Source organism: Aspergillus ochraceoroseus (assembly GCF_002846915.1).
Source record: "Aspergillus ochraceoroseus IBT 24754 chromosome Unknown P175scaffold_7, whole genome shotgun sequence".
NCBI lineage: Eukaryota > Fungi > Ascomycota > Eurotiomycetes > Eurotiales > Aspergillaceae > Aspergillus > Aspergillus ochraceoroseus.
This window is the reverse complement of record NW_024468482.1, coordinates 1,398,757-1,414,419: the sequence shown is the minus strand read 5'-3', so window position 1 is coordinate 1,414,419 and position 15,663 is coordinate 1,398,757. Positions and strand designations below refer to the sequence as shown.

At 46.5% G+C, this 15,663-nt stretch overlaps 5 protein-coding genes across 5 annotated transcripts; 3 read left to right on the top strand and 2 right to left on the bottom strand.

The window, feature by feature from the left end:
- Window positions 1–677: 677 nt before the first annotated feature.
- Window positions 678–1,875, top strand: P175DRAFT_0534658 (uncharacterized protein; the record flags this gene model as incomplete). The annotated part of the gene is made up of 8 exons (XM_040900155.1): window positions 678–693; window positions 753–815; window positions 938–975; window positions 1,033–1,101; window positions 1,152–1,202; window positions 1,263–1,438; window positions 1,501–1,588; window positions 1,654–1,875. The coding sequence occupies 8 exons, from the start codon at window positions 678–680 to the stop codon at window positions 1,873–1,875; spliced, it is 723 nt and encodes a 240-aa protein (XP_040750272.1).
- Window positions 1,876–3,467: 1,592 nt separating this feature from the next.
- P175DRAFT_0503698 (uncharacterized protein) lies at window positions 3,468–4,075 on the bottom strand. The gene has a single exon (XM_040897688.1). The coding sequence runs from the start codon at window positions 4,013–4,015 to the stop codon at window positions 3,824–3,826; it is 192 nt and encodes a 63-aa protein (XP_040750271.1). The 5' UTR covers window positions 4,016–4,075; the 3' UTR covers window positions 3,468–3,823.
- Window positions 4,076–8,550: 4,475 nt separating this feature from the next.
- P175DRAFT_0442915 (C2H2-type zinc finger protein) lies at window positions 8,551–9,568 on the top strand (the record flags this gene model as incomplete). Its single annotated transcript, XM_040894147.1, has 2 exons — window positions 8,551–8,797; window positions 8,865–9,568. The coding sequence occupies 2 exons, from the start codon at window positions 8,551–8,553 to the stop codon at window positions 9,566–9,568; spliced, it is 951 nt and encodes a 316-aa protein (XP_040750270.1).
- A 1,144-nt stretch (window positions 9,569–10,712) lies between these two features.
- On the bottom strand, window positions 10,713–14,786 carry P175DRAFT_0464004 (DNA repair ATPase SMC5). Its single transcript, XM_040894834.1, has 6 exons — window positions 14,254–14,786; window positions 13,271–14,182; window positions 12,330–13,220; window positions 12,204–12,276; window positions 12,015–12,142; window positions 10,713–11,961 (listed from the first exon to the last, which is right to left on the bottom strand). Exons 1-6 carry the CDS (start codon window positions 14,719–14,721, stop codon window positions 10,867–10,869), a joined length of 3,567 nt encoding a protein of 1,188 aa, XP_040750269.1. The 5' UTR covers window positions 14,722–14,786; the 3' UTR covers window positions 10,713–10,866.
- A 147-nt stretch (window positions 14,787–14,933) lies between these two features.
- On the top strand, window positions 14,934–15,466 carry P175DRAFT_0336623 (uncharacterized protein). Its single transcript, XM_040892868.1, has 3 exons — window positions 14,934–15,123; window positions 15,183–15,392; window positions 15,451–15,466. The coding sequence occupies exons 1-2, from the start codon at window positions 15,010–15,012 to the stop codon at window positions 15,348–15,350; spliced, it is 282 nt and encodes a 93-aa protein (XP_040750268.1). The 5' UTR covers window positions 14,934–15,009; the 3' UTR covers window positions 15,351–15,392; window positions 15,451–15,466.
- The last annotated feature ends 197 nt before the right edge of the window (window positions 15,467–15,663 follow it).

Below are 15,663 nucleotides of genomic sequence, written 5' to 3'. Positions count from 1 at the left end.
AGGTAGGTACACTGGAAATCATAGTATTGTATATCCTCCACGCAACGAAAATATATATAAGACAAGAAAGATCAACCCTTGTCTCTTTACAAGGGGGCTGGCTACCTACGTAGGAAGCAGGTTTCGTCCGAAGAACGATGAGATGTCCTTACGTCCAATGATAGGAATCACAGGCAAATCAGCGGTTATTGGAGAGTGGTGGGGGGGGGGGTTTTTTTTGACTTTTCAAGGTTCCCCCGGTCTACCACCACAGTACGTAGTTAGTTAGTTATTGCTTACTACTTACTCACTAGTTTATACCCAGTGCTCCGTAGTGGAGGTGGGATAAAGAGTTAGATTAATATATGCTAGGCATATATGCAGGAGATGCTCCATAGGCTGTACCAGTGTACGGTGTATAGTACTAGGCAGTGGGGGGCCCTTGAAACAGAGATCATTGGGAAGGGGGGAATGCATGCGTTGTTAATACATGGAGATCAGTCGAGACTTGGGATCTTGGTTGGTCTGGGTGACATGACTCGATGCACTACTTGGTCTGATGACGGGATAGAGAGGAGGGTTTGAGTCTGTCACTCGTTTCACTCATTGGAAAGGAGAAAAATCATGGGAAGGAGAAGAATTCTCCTCCGTCCTTAGGGGGTCATTACCAGTAGAAGTGAAGACGATCAGTGACAGTTATGACAGACACCGATGGTCAGTTAACAAATGAAGGGTAGTAGCAAAGAAATATCAACCATTAATTGGTGTATAAGATGATCGACTGGATCGAAAACTCAAAAAGCACCCGGAAATTACATTACGCACTGGCACCCAAGGTTAGTTTTAGCTTTGGAGTGTTCTTGCCATGTGAGAAATAAAGAAAAAGAAAAAGAAAAAGAAACAAGGCTGAGGGAGACTGATTTGTCTTCTTGATCTTTACGATATGATTACTTTCAAGGCCGCAAGCGTTGGGTAATACCGGTAATACCGGTCATGGTATGGTATTTACCAGCATACCACTAGTAACACTATGAGGCGTGTCAGTCATCCTAGCGCATCGGCTTTGGTGCCAAACTCGGGAAGGCCCGAAGGATGATTCAAGATGGCGCGACAATCTGCCACGTGAAATAACCAGGGTCCAGACTCCAGCAGGGACGCTAATCCGAATGTAGATCTGGTCATCAACGCCCGCTCCAGCAGTTCTTGCGCGTCTTTTTACCAGGGTGTAATAAATTATTATTGCATCGTCACAGTACACAAGTTACTACGAGCCTGCGCTGTAGGTATATGCCATCGAATTCCAACCGACTCTACTCCGTACCCCTGGCTGCCTGGCTGCTTGCGATTTCGTTCCCCACGAACCCACCCACCCAACCATCTTTCTAGTGAGCTTCCCTGATGACGATCTGCGCTCGATGGCTGGGTTCACCAACGTGGCGGTCGGGGTCATTGTTCCAGAGTCCAGACACGCGGCTGCCTGCGATCTGGTTAATATTCTCTGGTGCTGCTCTGAAACTCCAGAGCCCGGTGTTTTTGTCTCTCTGGTTATCCCTATTTCATAAGAGTCTCGATTCTCGAACTCACCATCAACCTGCAATTTAGCACTGATGTCTGTCATCGCAGCCAGGCTGAATTTCTCCCTTCTCCAGATGTGATCTATAAACGACCATGCAGTTTCATGCGACTGTACATAATCTGCGCGACAGTACACTCTACAGATTTCGTGTCACCTTGCGAGGGGCAGCCTGCACCGCAGCAAGTATGGTGATCCCGCTGCAACATAGTCTCCATGTGTTTGTCGCTCGCAATATGCCCCTTGGTGCAACATCGGCTATCGACAATACGAGCAGAAGAAAAAGCGCCGCAGTAAGACAAATCGCAGTGCCTGGTACCTAGATTCGCATTACATGGGCACTGATTGGGCAAGGGGCAAAAGCAATAACTAGTACGGAGTACTACCTCACAAATGATAGACTCACATATTCGCTCCCAGGAGAGATTTAAAAAAAAAAAAAAAAAAAAAAGGAGGCGGGAGGCGTCGATTGGCGCGGGAATGATCGACTTCCCCTTGTCCAGTGGCCCGTACGTATTACGGAGAGACAGTCGCGCGTGGCGGGAGCTGCGTTGATCCATCCATCACGGCGTGGCTCACCTCTAGCCAGGATGTCTGGCCAATGGCCTGTGGACTCATTATTTAGAAATTTCTTCTCCTGAGAGGCGGATCGGCCTCTGGACCTGGAGAATGACCTCATCGTTAAATTTGATCGACGTCCGTCACACATCCGGTCGCAAACCTATCTCAGTCTATCGACTGTTTTCCCCAACTGTCAGTAGGGGTCTACTGTCTACTACCTATTTTGAACCTGTATTTTTTTTTTTTTTTTTTTTTTTTCTGTTTGCTTCTCATGACTGGCTTATTTTTACTTCCTGTCGCTGGAATCACATCTTGTTATGCCGTCGACTCGTCAGCCATAAACCCTTGCACCTTGGATAGAGAGAGGTCAGGTTGTGCAAGGCTTAACCTGATGAGGCGCACAGAAGCGAAAAAAAAAAAAAAAAAAAAAAAAGCCTCCAGTGTCATGAGATCTTGCTTTCCCTTTTTTTTTTTTTTTTGCTTTCTTTGTTCCTGACCTGACCCTTGCCTCCTATCAAGCCCGACGGTCGCAATCATCAATAATAATAACCCTGATTTAATAATACGGCGAAGTCCGAGATTTGATGACCATCGTCAGTTCAGAACCTCAATCATGACGACAGCGATGTACAGATCATGCTCGATATTTGATTTGAAACATCAGAGTACTTCTAGGTAACTATAGTCATAAATTCGATGCCGATTATCAGGATCAATATCAAGTAACACTAGTGAATCGGGTTGCATAGCTTCCAGCTTGAGGGCGCTGCTCCGGACTATGTAGAATACTAGAAACTAGAAACTTGATTGAGATACCCGCCACTAGACGGGTTGCAGTAGTTCATCCGCGCACTAAATTGGCGGTCAAAGCTGGAAACGTTGGCGGGCGTTGGGTGATCGTCGCACATCATCATTTCATCTCAACTTCTCTCGTTTTTTTTTTTTTTTTTTTTTTTTTTTTTTGAAGTCTAAGTACGGCCAACTAGTCCGAATCTGATGGGGAGCCCCGAAAACTTGCCTACTTGAGTTATGCTCCGGCTTACAAGACTCTGTACGAATTCGGAAAGTATTTTTTTTTTTTTTTTTTTTTTTTTTACTTGACTTTTAGTCTACGGAGTATTATCCGCCTTATAGATTGATGCATCATACGAAAGAGTCCGGCTGCGACATTTGGCTTCCCCTGTTATGAAGTAGTACTCCATACATCAAGCGGATTCCTTGAACTCGAGAACAATGCACGCCACAAAGTCTATTCATCCCTTCCAGCCAGGAGGAATGAGTTATAATGGGCAAGCAAATGCCTCAAATAAGCCCTAGGAAGCTATTCCGATAACGATGTTTCCGGTTTCCCCTGGTGATAGCCCGTAGTGGTGCCACAACACAACGTAAAAGGCAACGAAAGATCAAGCCCCTTTTGCAGAAGTTGAGTTTTGTCTTTTTTTTTTGGGGCAATGAATCTGAGTCTGAGTCTGAGTCTGAGTCTTACTTTCCTTTTTCATGCGCAAACCCAATCTTTAATTAAGTTCTCGAACCATAAATGCTGGCGGCCATAGCCGATTAAGCGAGGTCCTGTCCTCCTAGGTACGACCTACCAGTGAGTTCCATGGATAACCACTCCAGTCTCACAGTCTCCCCGATAGGTTGGCTCGTACGGGTCTACCTAACCTACTAGTAGTAGTAGGTAGCCCGAAACGCGTATGCAATTGGAGATTACCCGGCCTTTTTTTGTGTTCTGGAATTTTCATGAATTCCAAGACCGTGGTTGATGATCATCACCATTGCGATCCAGACGAGGATCATCCTCATAGTTAGTACGGAGTACTCCGTATTTCCGTGCTTGGTAGAGCTCGGGCAGGTTTGCGCGTTGTGGATCGGTTCTGGCCGACTCTTCCTCATTCCCATTTCGTCGGCCCTTTCTTTATCTGCTTTTCTGTATTGGGAATGTGTGCCCTTCCCGTCTTTTTGTCTTTTTTTTTTTTTTTTTTTTTTTTTTTGGCTATCCGTGAACTCTACTACGAAGTGAGACTGGGAGCCAAATAATAAGTACAGTTCCGGAAAGACAATTCAGGGGGAAAAAAAAAAAAAAAAAAGAAGAAGAAGAAGAATGTCTCATGATGCCTTGTCTACTCCGTACTGCGTATTCTAATCTAATAACCTGAACATATCTCGGGTTCGTTTGAAGTTTGACCTCTGGATATACTTCGGAGTAAGTACATTCACGTACCAGAGTACGGACCACGGAGCCTACGGAGTCTACCTCAGTCATAAGTAAAGGTAAAGTAGTATCACTGGACCAAGGATCGGGGTTCACCAAGTTTTCCACGTTTAGGTTCATTATTCATTTTCGAGTTGATTCGTACCATAGAGTTACAGTAGGTTAGATAGCACCAGTACTCCGTACTCCGTACATAATACGTGCTTGCTCCCCTTCGTAAGGTTTTTTTTTTTTTTTATCGTAAGTTTTCTCTTTCCGAGGCAGGTTTTTGTTTCCCCTCACGCTTGTAAGCAATAAGCGCCAACGTCTTGGTGGAAAATCAATCCTGAGAGTGGTTAGTATTTAGTTACCAGTTAATTAACCAACCAACCAACCAACCAACTAACTAGTTAACTAACTAATACTTTGTAAGCTTCCCCTCCACGAGACACCCGTCTGGATGTCTAGAAATCTCATTTATTAAGGTTTGGAGAGGACGATGGGATGGGATGGGGCGGCTTGGAGCCACTTCACACATGGAAACTGGGGCCTGTCGCGGAGTACGGATACAGTAGATGGTGAGGACCGGGAAAGTTTTCTACATATAGTTAGTTAACTGGTTTGCTGTCTTGAATGGTCATAGTGGTATACGGATACTCTGTATAGCGTCGTCCTTGATCACTTGCCCACCACCACCAGTAAGAAATCGAATCAAAATCCCCCCCTGGCAGACGCTAACTATGTAGTAGTGCCATTCCGTAGCCGGAATGGGACGATCATCTCGGGAAGAAAAATAAAAAGAGTCGAATTAAGAATAGCAGGAAAATGTTATCTTAGGACCTAGCTAGGTATCTAACTGTACTCCGTCCGTACAGGGTAGTCCCCGGTATACGATGTAACGATCACACACATGGAAATCTTGACGAGATAGACTCAAAATCGGATGATATTCTTATGACAGAATACGCTTTTGCGAGACATGATCTCGGTTCCGGAAGATTGGCAGGCTGATGATCATCTATTAGCCGTGTTTAAGTGGCTGTTCTGCTCGTCTCCAACACCACTTTGGGGCTGTTGTCCCTTTATTCCCTACTGTACAGCCCGGCCGAGGCTCAGCACATGTGGTCAAGAAAACTCGGATAGAGCCAGACATTCAACCAAGGATGATGCTAGATTCTTCCCCCCCCCCCCCCCCCGGGCCCCCAATTCTGTTTCTGCCCCCTTTGCTGGGTTTGATGAGGTCATGGAACTCGTGGAAGACGCTTTGGCGTTCTAGCTTTACATCTTGCGGCTTTAAAGAGTGCCGACTCCGTTTCCCGCTTGGACGCAAAAGGTCTGGTCTGATTCCGGAGTATCGAGTATACTTACTATATACCTTAACTATATGGAGTAGACTCGGGAGCTATCAGCTGTCGAGTCGGAGGGCTTGTGATCTCTGCCTTTCCATGGTCGATCCCAATGGGACGGAAATTGGGAACGCGTCCGTCCTTCCTTGCGGGTTATATGGACAAATCGGCATTGCACCCCGGAGATCAATGGTGAGAGGAGTGCATCGCCGGACAGGATGTGGATGCAGAGCGGTGCTACCAGGCTGCCACTTCATGGGCATGAGATGAGATGAGGATGAGCCTTGCATTTCTCCTTTTGCAAGTCTGTCTGTCTTCCGTTCTATCGGACAGATTTTATCTATGTACGAATACAAAGTGCCGCGTCACAGCCATGACCAGTCATAGTGGTGCTGTGCCCTGGAGCATGATTGATCAGTCGACTCTGGATGCAGGGCCTGCGTTGGTTGGAAGCTAGGAGAGGGAGTTCTCCCCAATTTTGATCCAAGACTCCTGAAATCTCATCCTGTTGGACAGCGGATGATCCATTTCTGCTGAAAGAACGAATCAAGAAAGGGAAAATTCAAAAATAAATCAAGAAATCAGGCAAGAAATCAAAAATGATCCCCCCAAAGACGACATATTTAGCAGTATGGCCCGCGGGAGAAATCCGGCATCATGCGCTTAGTCAGTGTATTTTTTTTTCTTGCCAACTCCACGATAATCTCCGGTTCCTTTTTATCACACTAAAGAGTCCCAAGTCCCTTGGCCCCCAATCGAAGGATGCAAAAGGATGGAAATCGTTCCCAGATTCCTTTCTTGGAGTCCTTGCCCAGGTTAGCTTTCGGTTGGTCCAAGCCCAGAAGCGTGGTTGACGCTGGGTTGAAAATCACTGAAGTCGGAGTCACTTCCAATCTGAGAAAAGGTCGACTCAGCCTTTGTTTATTATTTTACTATTATTATTTTTTTTTTTATTTCTTTCTCCCTGACCTCCCCCCCCCCCGGGCCTGCCGTGTTCCAGCTTACACAGTTGAATGGTGTGCATGAGACAGCTTCCAGATGAGGGTGAGTTCTTTTCCAACCTTGACCATGGTTGGCAACCGAAATTACCATTTAATAATAGAAATACCCAATAGAGTGGATATTGGGAACTGGATCTCTGGGACATCTGGATTCTGAGAATACCTAGGAAGCCCTCTTTCTCCCGAGACCAACCCCGAAACAACTTAACCAGAGGATCGACGGGCAATTTTGTTGGAACATGAGATCAGGTTCTCAGCACAAAATATGCGTGATCGTGCGGCAACGATCAGCCGTTAATGGGGCATAGGATCGTTGTGACAGGTAAAACCACCATGGCGCACACCCACACCTACCCCAAGGATCATCGGATGTCCAGTGTCGAGGCCCATTCCGACACACGGAGTCTAAGGGAGAGAGAGAGAGAGAGAGAGAGAGACAGAGAGCGCGTGGTAATTAAATGAATACCGGACTCTAGTTTCTACTGGACGAGTGGAATGGCCATGGATTGGGGGAATAGTAGTACAGTGGGGCCTCTTTTTTTTTTTTTTTTTTTTTTTTTTTAATTGTCCCCATGATTATCCGTAATGGTGATCGATTGATTACGGTTGGGAACTTTGGGCGCATGATAGGAGGAGGAGGAGAAGGAAAGGTGTCCGTGGATCTGCACTAGTGAAAGACTTACTATTAGTGAATTATATTATTATATCTTTTGGTTCTTGTTTTCTTTCGAGTATCAAGGGTTTGACTTGAAAGACAAGATAGATATAGTCAGGATACGTAGGGATAGATAGAGTACTCTAGAATATAGATGATATGGTTTAATTTGTAGGATTGTGAATGTACAGAGATGTAGATGCAGATAGATAGTAACAAAAGAAGCAGCTCGTCAAATTACCTTAAACAGGAACAACATTACCAATTGATAATACATCCTCCTTTCTCAAGTCAGTTTAGGGGGAGGGATCGTATTTTACACCTTACCAGTGGGGAATTTTAAAATTAACCCCCAAGAAAAAGCAAAGAAAAATTAAAATCAAAAAGAATAAAAAAAAATACCGATCCACTGGTCATTAATTAAGCTTTGGAACGGAGGTGTATCAGCCCTTATTGAAGCAAATCGAGAGTTTTCCCATCCAGGTTGGCCACTCGGGAAAATTATGGCTCTAAAATAAAATATTATTCCGTGACATACACCGTACATACAATACATACAGTACATACAATACATACCATTACCACAGTACAACAATTCATCACCAACTTCAACTTGCTTTCTGGCTCTATATTCTTTTTTTTTTTTTTTTTTTTTTTTCTCCCCCTTCATCCTGTCTGGTCTAGAATATTATATTATTTTCTGCTCAATTTTTGGAGCATCAGGTAATACTATTATACTACTACTCCGTACCTCTCGTCGCTCGGCTCCGTATCCATTACTCTCCACTCCTCCCGAGTCATTTTCCACTACGGCGGAGATACTCCCAGCTATAATTAACCTTGGGATTGATCCTCTTGGGATTAATTATTTTACTGTTATAATCGTGGTTGTTTGATTTATTACATTACTCTTCTCTTAACCTTGCTCCCCACTTCATCCAGCAATCCCCATTGTCGCTACTTTCCTCCACTGGGTCTATAAACCTCGTTCTTCCTCTTCTCCCCCCTGTTCCCATACTTGTCTCCACTCCATAGAAGGCCATACTTGTGTCTGTACCGTACCTGGGATCCGATTCGCATTCGACTACCTCCGTCGTCTGTTCATATATGGGTCGCTCATAGCCGCATTCCTTCTTCCCCAAATCTCCAATCTTTGTCTCCGGCTCTCCCAGACACTCCCCCTTCCATATATCAACAACACCTGCCTGGTATACTCTGGTGTGCGTTGGACAAGAGCCGTCATGGATCTCGCAAGCCTCATCTCCCATCCGGGTCCTGATCCTGCCTTGACTGTCAGGTCTCGACCATCTAATAGTCCTCCCGCGATTTATGCTGGCGCCTTCTATCCTACAGCGTCGACGACATCTTATTCCCACTTCGCACATGGCCCTCTGTCACCCCCAGTAGAGGACAGGTCCCCGCGCTGCTCTCTTCCCTCGATCTCTGCGCTTCTTGACAGCGCAGATGGTGTTTCCACCCAGGCTGCAAGTATGATTCTATCTTGAAGGCTACGCCCCGCATAATGTCGCGCAAAACTAATGGAATACAAATATAGAGCGCCAAAGGTTGAGCTCGCCTACCCAGCGCGAGCTGGATGCTCGAGCTTCATTTGACAAGGCTCCTCCCGTCCGCCTGCCACCTACTCCCCCACTCCGTCCGGGCTCTGGCTTCCACAGCACCGCTCACTCGCCGTCCACCTCCGTCTCGACCGGGAGCAGCACAATCATCATCAAGACAGAGTACCCGCAACAGCCCGTTACCCTCCCCAGCCCTACGGATAGATCGTCGATTTCAAGCCAAGGGTCTGTTCAACATGCATCAGGCGCTGCCTACGCCTCCCCGGCTCCCAGTGCCTCGTCATATTCTTCCCCCATCGAGCCATCGACGTCCTCCAACCTCTACTACCAGCACCCAGTGTCCTCCAGCACATACCAGAGCGCAGCCAGCGTACCTCAACCACCCCCGTCGCACCAGCCTATGATTTCCCCGGTGACCCCCGCCTGGCAGCACCACCACTACTTCCCTCCGTCCAGCTCCACTCCATACCAACAAAACCATGACCGATACATCTGCCGTACTTGCCATAAGGCCTTCTCCCGGCCGTCCAGCCTGCGCATTCACTCTCACAGCCACACAGGCGAGAAACCTTTCCGCTGCACACACGCCGGTTGCGGCAAGGCCTTTAGCGTGAGAAGCAACATGAAGCGCCACGAGCGCGGTTGTCACACTGGCCGACCAGTCGCGGCGGCCATTGTATAACCCTTGCGAATCTACCATGACGAGTTGAGGTCGAAAAGGAGAGCAAAAGCAAAGGAGCACTTCGCTTCACATCAAAGCATATCTCCATAATATCCACCCAAACATCTCCCTGTCTGATTGGACTGGGGCTTTTTTATTTTTTATTTTTTTTATTTTTTTTATTTTATATATTTTTTTTTTTCTCTTTTGCATGATACCCTCTCATGTTTTGCTTTTCTTCCTTTGGAGTGCTGACTCATTGTTATTTATTACTGGGAATGAATTTTCAGAGTTGAACGGACCCCAGGTGTTTGGAAAGGACAGACATGCATTTCTTCTCATCTCTTCTTCTTCCCTCATATCTCGAACGGAACTCAATCAGGTACGGTTACGGCTTCTTTTATTTGACTTATTCCATTATTCAAAGGAGCAAGGGCGTCACTGGCATAATCAGGTTTGGAAATTGGGAAAAGATACCACCACAACTTATATACACCACCACCATTAACCCCCCCCCCCCCCCTATATATTTCTTCTCCCTCGGGTTATATATATATATATATATTTATTCCCCATTTCTTTTATGCCATTTGTCATTTTCCTTTGTTCTGCTGTGACGATCTGATCTGATAATGAAATGACCCCTCAATTGAAAAAGAAAGAAAAAAAAAAAAATAAAAATAAATACCAAACTCATGTTATTGTTCTATGTTTGTTGCCTAGTACAGAGTAATGGTAACTAGAACCCTAATCTCCTGGCTTTGAAATAGATATCCAGGGCATGGGTATGGGTATGGGTATGTGTATGTGTATGTGCCTTGAGTGAGATATAGATGCAATGCAATATAATGAAATTAAGCTACTTTACTTATATTCTCCTTACACTATTACTTCTAACTGGTATGTCAGTATACATGTGTTTGGATTAGACATGCCACTGTAATGTGTTGGAATTGGAAGCATATCTCTGTAACTAGTTAACTATCCTACATTACGTTTCTTAGTCAATAACCAGCCCAAATAACTAACTAACTAGTTAACTAACTAACTAGTTAACTATGCATTGATAGTATTCAAATGAAAATGCCACGCAGCCATCTCTGGTATCATAGGAAATTATCTACAAGTCCCAAACACAAACCACCCCCCCCCCCCCATATATACCCACCAAACCACCTGCCGATCCGTCTCTTCTTCTACACAAAACCCAAACCAAACAGTATAGCTCAAAAAAAAAAAAGAAACACCTAGGCCGCTCAAAGAAACGAATTGCAAAATACCCCGGCTATTAAACACTTGAATTCATGGGATTCATGAAATCAAGCATAAACGCTCGGAGCCTGTGCTGTCCCACCCCCGATAGACCGCCCCTTGCCCTTTCCTTGGCCCCGTAGCGCGCGCATTTTGCTCAAGGCGCCGCCGAAATTAATGGAATTGTAGTCGTCGGGCATATGCTCGCCGCTGACGATGCAGAGAACCCGCATGCCTGGTTTATATACTAGTCCGTTGAGCAGCTTAGGCGTGATAAGGAAGTATTGGCCACCGCCGTTGCTTCCGTCGCGGCCCGGCGCGCAAGCGATATCAACCAGGCGTCCGTGGACCATTCGCTCGTTCCTTGGGTCCATTCCCTGATTGATTTCGTCGACGACGCGGAAGGGCGACGCCGAGAGGGACTGGAGAGCCATGAGGTAGAAGATCGTGCTGACGGCTCGTTCGCCGCCGGACTGGCGGTGCGAGTCAAGAAGAGAGAGATTCTCGTGTTCCCTGAATTTCACGTGGATCTGGATAGACCATTGGTCGAAGTCATTTCCGGCGCACTCGCCATCGGCACCGGATTCGTCTCCTGGTTTATCGAGGCTGACTTGGCCGGCGCAGCCGATGCGCGCGAAGGAGTCAGAGAATGCGTCGCTGAGACTCTGGACAATGGCGTCGAGTTCTGGTTCCCATTTGCCTCGGATTTCGTTGATGGCGTGCGAGTAGTCTTCTAGTTGTGTTTCAAACTCGGCGAGCTTTGCGCGTATCTTTTCAATCTGGCGCTCTCGCTCTTCGAACTCCTGAATTAGGTGGCTGCCGCCCCCGTGGGTGAGCTCGAGTCGTGCCTTTTCCGACTCGATATCCACTTCGAGCTGCTCCATAGAGTGTGAACCCACGGACTGCATCAACTCTTTCAGGTCCTCTTGTTGTGTTGCAATTCGCAGAACCTTTTGCGTATCTTTGCGAACTTCCTTGATTGTTTCTGTCATTTTTTTGACATCTTGGTTCTTCTGCTTCACTTCGTCTTCCTTGGCACTAAGCTTGTTACGATGCTCAGTGCTGCGAGTCCTTAGGGTTTCATAGTCCGACAGTCCTTCGATCTTCTGAAGACTCAATTTGATCAGTTCTTCTTGAAGGACGCGAAGCGTTTCAACGGCATCCTGTAACTGTTAGCATGGTATAATAATAATCCTCGAATTCTAGAAAATCATACAGCATATTCAAGAGTTGCCTCTGCCTTTTTGATAGACAACTGATCCTGTTGGCTGCGAATTTCTATCACTCTAGTTTTGACCGCATCAAAGAAGCTTTGGTTGCTCTTTTTCTTGGCTTCTTGCTGGTCTATTATGATGCATTAGTATCAGTTGTAATATAACCGAAATAGTGTATAGACGGAGCTTACGGAGTAGTTCTGGAATTGCCCTAAAGCGAGTGAAGGCAGTCTGTTTATCGGCTTTTTGTTGCTCAAGCTCCCTCTGTATGTGGCATTAGAACGCGCTCTAAAAAACAAGAAGAAAAGGCTGCTTACCCTTTCTTGTTCGCAACCTTTATACTCTTCACCCATCTGATGAAGTCTGCTCCTTTCAGATTCAATTTTTTCTTCAACGGCCGCTTTTGCATCTCTGAGTGTTTGGACCATGTGCTCCAATTCTCCCTTTGCAGATGCATCTACGGGCTGGGAGGTCCACACCTTGGCTGGCCTCACCTGCCGCACGCGAGTAGATGTAGCTCCAGGGCCGTATTCTCGCCGTCGGATAACTTGGTATGCCTGCTTCCCTGCAACCCACGAGCTAATCGGGCCGCTTTCCATTGTGGCGTATACTTCGTCAGAGATGTCTTGAAGACGGATGGGGGTCTGGTGCATTCTGTTCTCACTGCACAAGGATGCAATAACAGGTTCTGGGCCCTGGAGGAAGTCCTTGGCCCATCCTTCGAAGCCCAGACGCTTAAGTTCATCATCAGACACGGGCGGGTTGAAATTCACTAAAGGAATAGATGATGTTCTAATACTGATATCATGAAGTTTCAGCTCTCCGTTGAGAGCTCGCTGTAAAGTTCGGAAGTCGTTGCGAGTCTGTGTTGTGAACGCCATGAAATCCGTTCGCTGCAGAAGCGACTCGACTGGATCGGCGTATTTGGGGTCTTTAATTGAGCAGGTGACGATCGGAGGACCAAAAACTTCTTTTTCAAACCTGTGCTGATTTTGTAGAAGCCATTTGTAGGCTCTATAGGAGTCGGAAGAAGCGCTCTGGAGTTTTTTCTCTTGTTGTCCGGCTTGTGAATCAAGTCCCTTCAGTTGTTGCTCTGCCTGCTTTAAACGATCGTTTTTCTCGTTGAGCTCTTCCAGTAGCGACTGCCGGTTGGCTTTGATTTCGTTCGCCTTTTCTTCATACTCTCTTATCATTTTCCTTTTCTCCCTCTTTAAACGAATTAGCGCGGGCTGCATAACATGCGCGTAGAAATACTCACAATTTGTTCGTTATACCAATCAGCATCGAACTCGACAGGCTCTTCGTTTAATTGGCGCTTAAGTTTATTGATTGCTTGCTGGATCTTACTGCCCTCTTGTCGATAACCTAAAGCGCGCTTCTTTTCGTCTTCAATTTGCGACTCTAAAGATTTTGTAGAGTCTTCAAACTCCTCAATCTTCTTGCCGAATCTTGATGCAGTTTGATTTGCATGTTCGATCCCTCGCTGTTTATGCTTGGTCACTTCATCTAACTGAAGAACATAGTCTTGCTTCTTCTTCATGGATCTCAGAGCAGGTTCTAATTCTGCTTCGAGGATTTGCAGCTCGCGTTGGCAATTGTCTTTCTCTGTTTTTAATTCCTTAAAGCGATCGTGCATTTCTTTGTATGTCACTAAAGGACGACACATTTCCAGCATTTCGATTTTCCTTTTGATCTGGACTCTTTGGCGCATTCTCTCGACATCGGCTCTTTGCATCTCTTGTCGATTCTCAAGGTTTGACAGAAGATCCCTGTCGCCCTCGTGGCTCAGTTGAAGCTTCTTTTGCGCAGCCCTTAGGCTCTTGAGATTCTCATGCCATTCAACCATCTCCGGTCCAGACGCCGCCCTTTGTGTGGAGCTGAGCAGCTCAACTGGTGTAAGGGCAGCAAACTCGCTAACTTTGTCTTGTGGGAGAAACTGGCATAGATTGTCGACTTGAATTGAGAATGACCGTGCAAGATTTAGAACGTCTGCACGAGAGGCCTGTTTACCGTTAATCGTGAATGAGCTTTTGTTGCCATCTCGTTTGATCGTTCGACATATGACAGGGTTTCGAGAATGCTTCGGGCCCTTTGCAAGCTCAATCTCGATCTCTGCCTCTCTGCAGCCATGCTTGACGAACTCTCCGAGGTCTTTCGCACGTCCGAGATGCTAGAAGGCAGGATACATGAGCATTCACATACTTCAAACAGAGACACTTCATAGCTGAGGGTTTCACATACCTGAGGACCCCATCCCAGACCTAGGCAAATTGCACACACAAGTGTACTCTTACCTGTCCCGTTCGGCCCAATCACCATGTTCAATTTCGGCCCAGGGAAAAACTCTGCAGATGTATATGTCACGAAATCAGTCACCTTTATGCGAACAATAGCCCCGGGTTTGAATCCCTCTGGCCCGACTGCATTTGCACTATTTTGGATAATTGGTAGATTCTTTGCTGGGCCATGATTGGCAATCTTAGTAGGTCCAGATGCACTGCCGCCCTCCTCACTGTCCTCGCCTCCCTCTGTGTCGAGGCTACCATCATCGCTGGGTTCAGAATCCTCCTCCTCCGGTACTGATAGCCTAGGACGCTTGCTGCTGCTTGCTGGGGTGGGCTCCGGGGAAGATGAGGATGCGGCTTCATCAGACTCCTCCTCTTCTTCGGACCGTTGTCGCCGACGGGGTACTGTTTTCAGCGAAGACATACTTGATGGGTATGATGGTGTTCAAGATACCCATCAAGCACTCAAAGGCGAGGATGTCTTCACAGTTTCTTTGTTACAATCAGCGACTCTCATGTGGGACGCGACGCGCCCCAGTCAATCTATAACCGAGTATAGTAGGCGGTATAAACAGGCAAAATTATTGTCCCTGCATCAACTTTCAACAACTTCCCCGGTATACACAAGTGGACATTGACGGATTGTTGAGAAAAGAACCCAGTGTACCGTGGAAGTATTTTTTTGCTCCGAAAGGGGTTTACGCTAGCCATCATGGGCCAACCTCTAAATGCAAAGCGCCTCGTTTTAACCGGTGCTGTGACTATGATTACAATCGCCGGAACACTCTACGGTGCTGGCATCAAGACGGAAAACGAAGTCTCTGAGGTAAGGACCTTGTGAATTGCTTACTCGATCCGATGCTGATTTTAATCGGTGGGCAATAGCAAGTCCAGAAGTCTCGAGAAATCACCATCGACGAACACATTGCCTCTCTTCGGAATCACCGGCAGGGTTTAGCTATGAAGAAACATCTTGTGGAAAAGCAAATACATGACCTAGACGCTAGGATCGAAGAACGAAAGAATAAAGGGCTTGATAATAAGAGAGGATGATGGATGACACCATAAGAAGAGATCACTGGCCGAGACGACTTGGTACGCTTAGCGGCTGGCACAACCTTCCTCATTGCTGCATGAAACTTATTGTTTTCAGGCATCTATCGCCCTGGTCCGAGGCCGATGGGACCAGCGAATTGTCCTCTAGTCTCGTTATTCCCCGAGAATTTACTACGGAGCTATTGTTCTTCCCACGGCCAGCTTCAACGACATGCGTGACAACCACCTGGGCCGCTCAGAATCTGTGTCGATGCTAGTGCTTTGCAATACCCGTCCTAACTGGGGAATCGCAATCACTAGCGGCTTGAAG

What these genes read in the sequence shown, in the direction of transcription:
- P175DRAFT_0503698 (XM_040897688.1), bottom strand. Translation starts at nt 4,015, where the DNA reads ATGGGAATGAGGAAGAGTCGGCCAGAACCGATCCACAACGCGCAAACC.
- P175DRAFT_0464004 (XM_040894834.1), bottom strand. Translation starts at nt 14,721, where the DNA reads ATGTCTTCGCTGAAAACAGTACCCCGTCGGCGACAACGGTCCGAAGAA. An exon ending in ATTGGTATAACGAACAAATT is followed by an intron (nt 13,221 to 13,270) that starts GTGAGTATTTCT and finishes ATTCGTTTAAAG; the next exon opens with AGGGAGAAAAGGAAAATGAT. An exon ending in GGCAATTCCAGAACTACTCC is followed by an intron (nt 12,143 to 12,203) that starts GTAAGCTCCGTC and finishes GCATCATAATAG; the next exon opens with ACCAGCAAGAAGCCAAGAAA.
- P175DRAFT_0336623 (XM_040892868.1), top strand. Translation starts at nt 15,010, where the DNA reads ATGGGCCAACCTCTAAATGCAAAGCGCCTCGTTTTAACCGGTGCTGTG. An exon ending in CGGAAAACGAAGTCTCTGAG is followed by an intron (nt 15,124 to 15,182) that starts GTAAGGACCTTG and finishes GGTGGGCAATAG; the next exon opens with CAAGTCCAGAAGTCTCGAGA.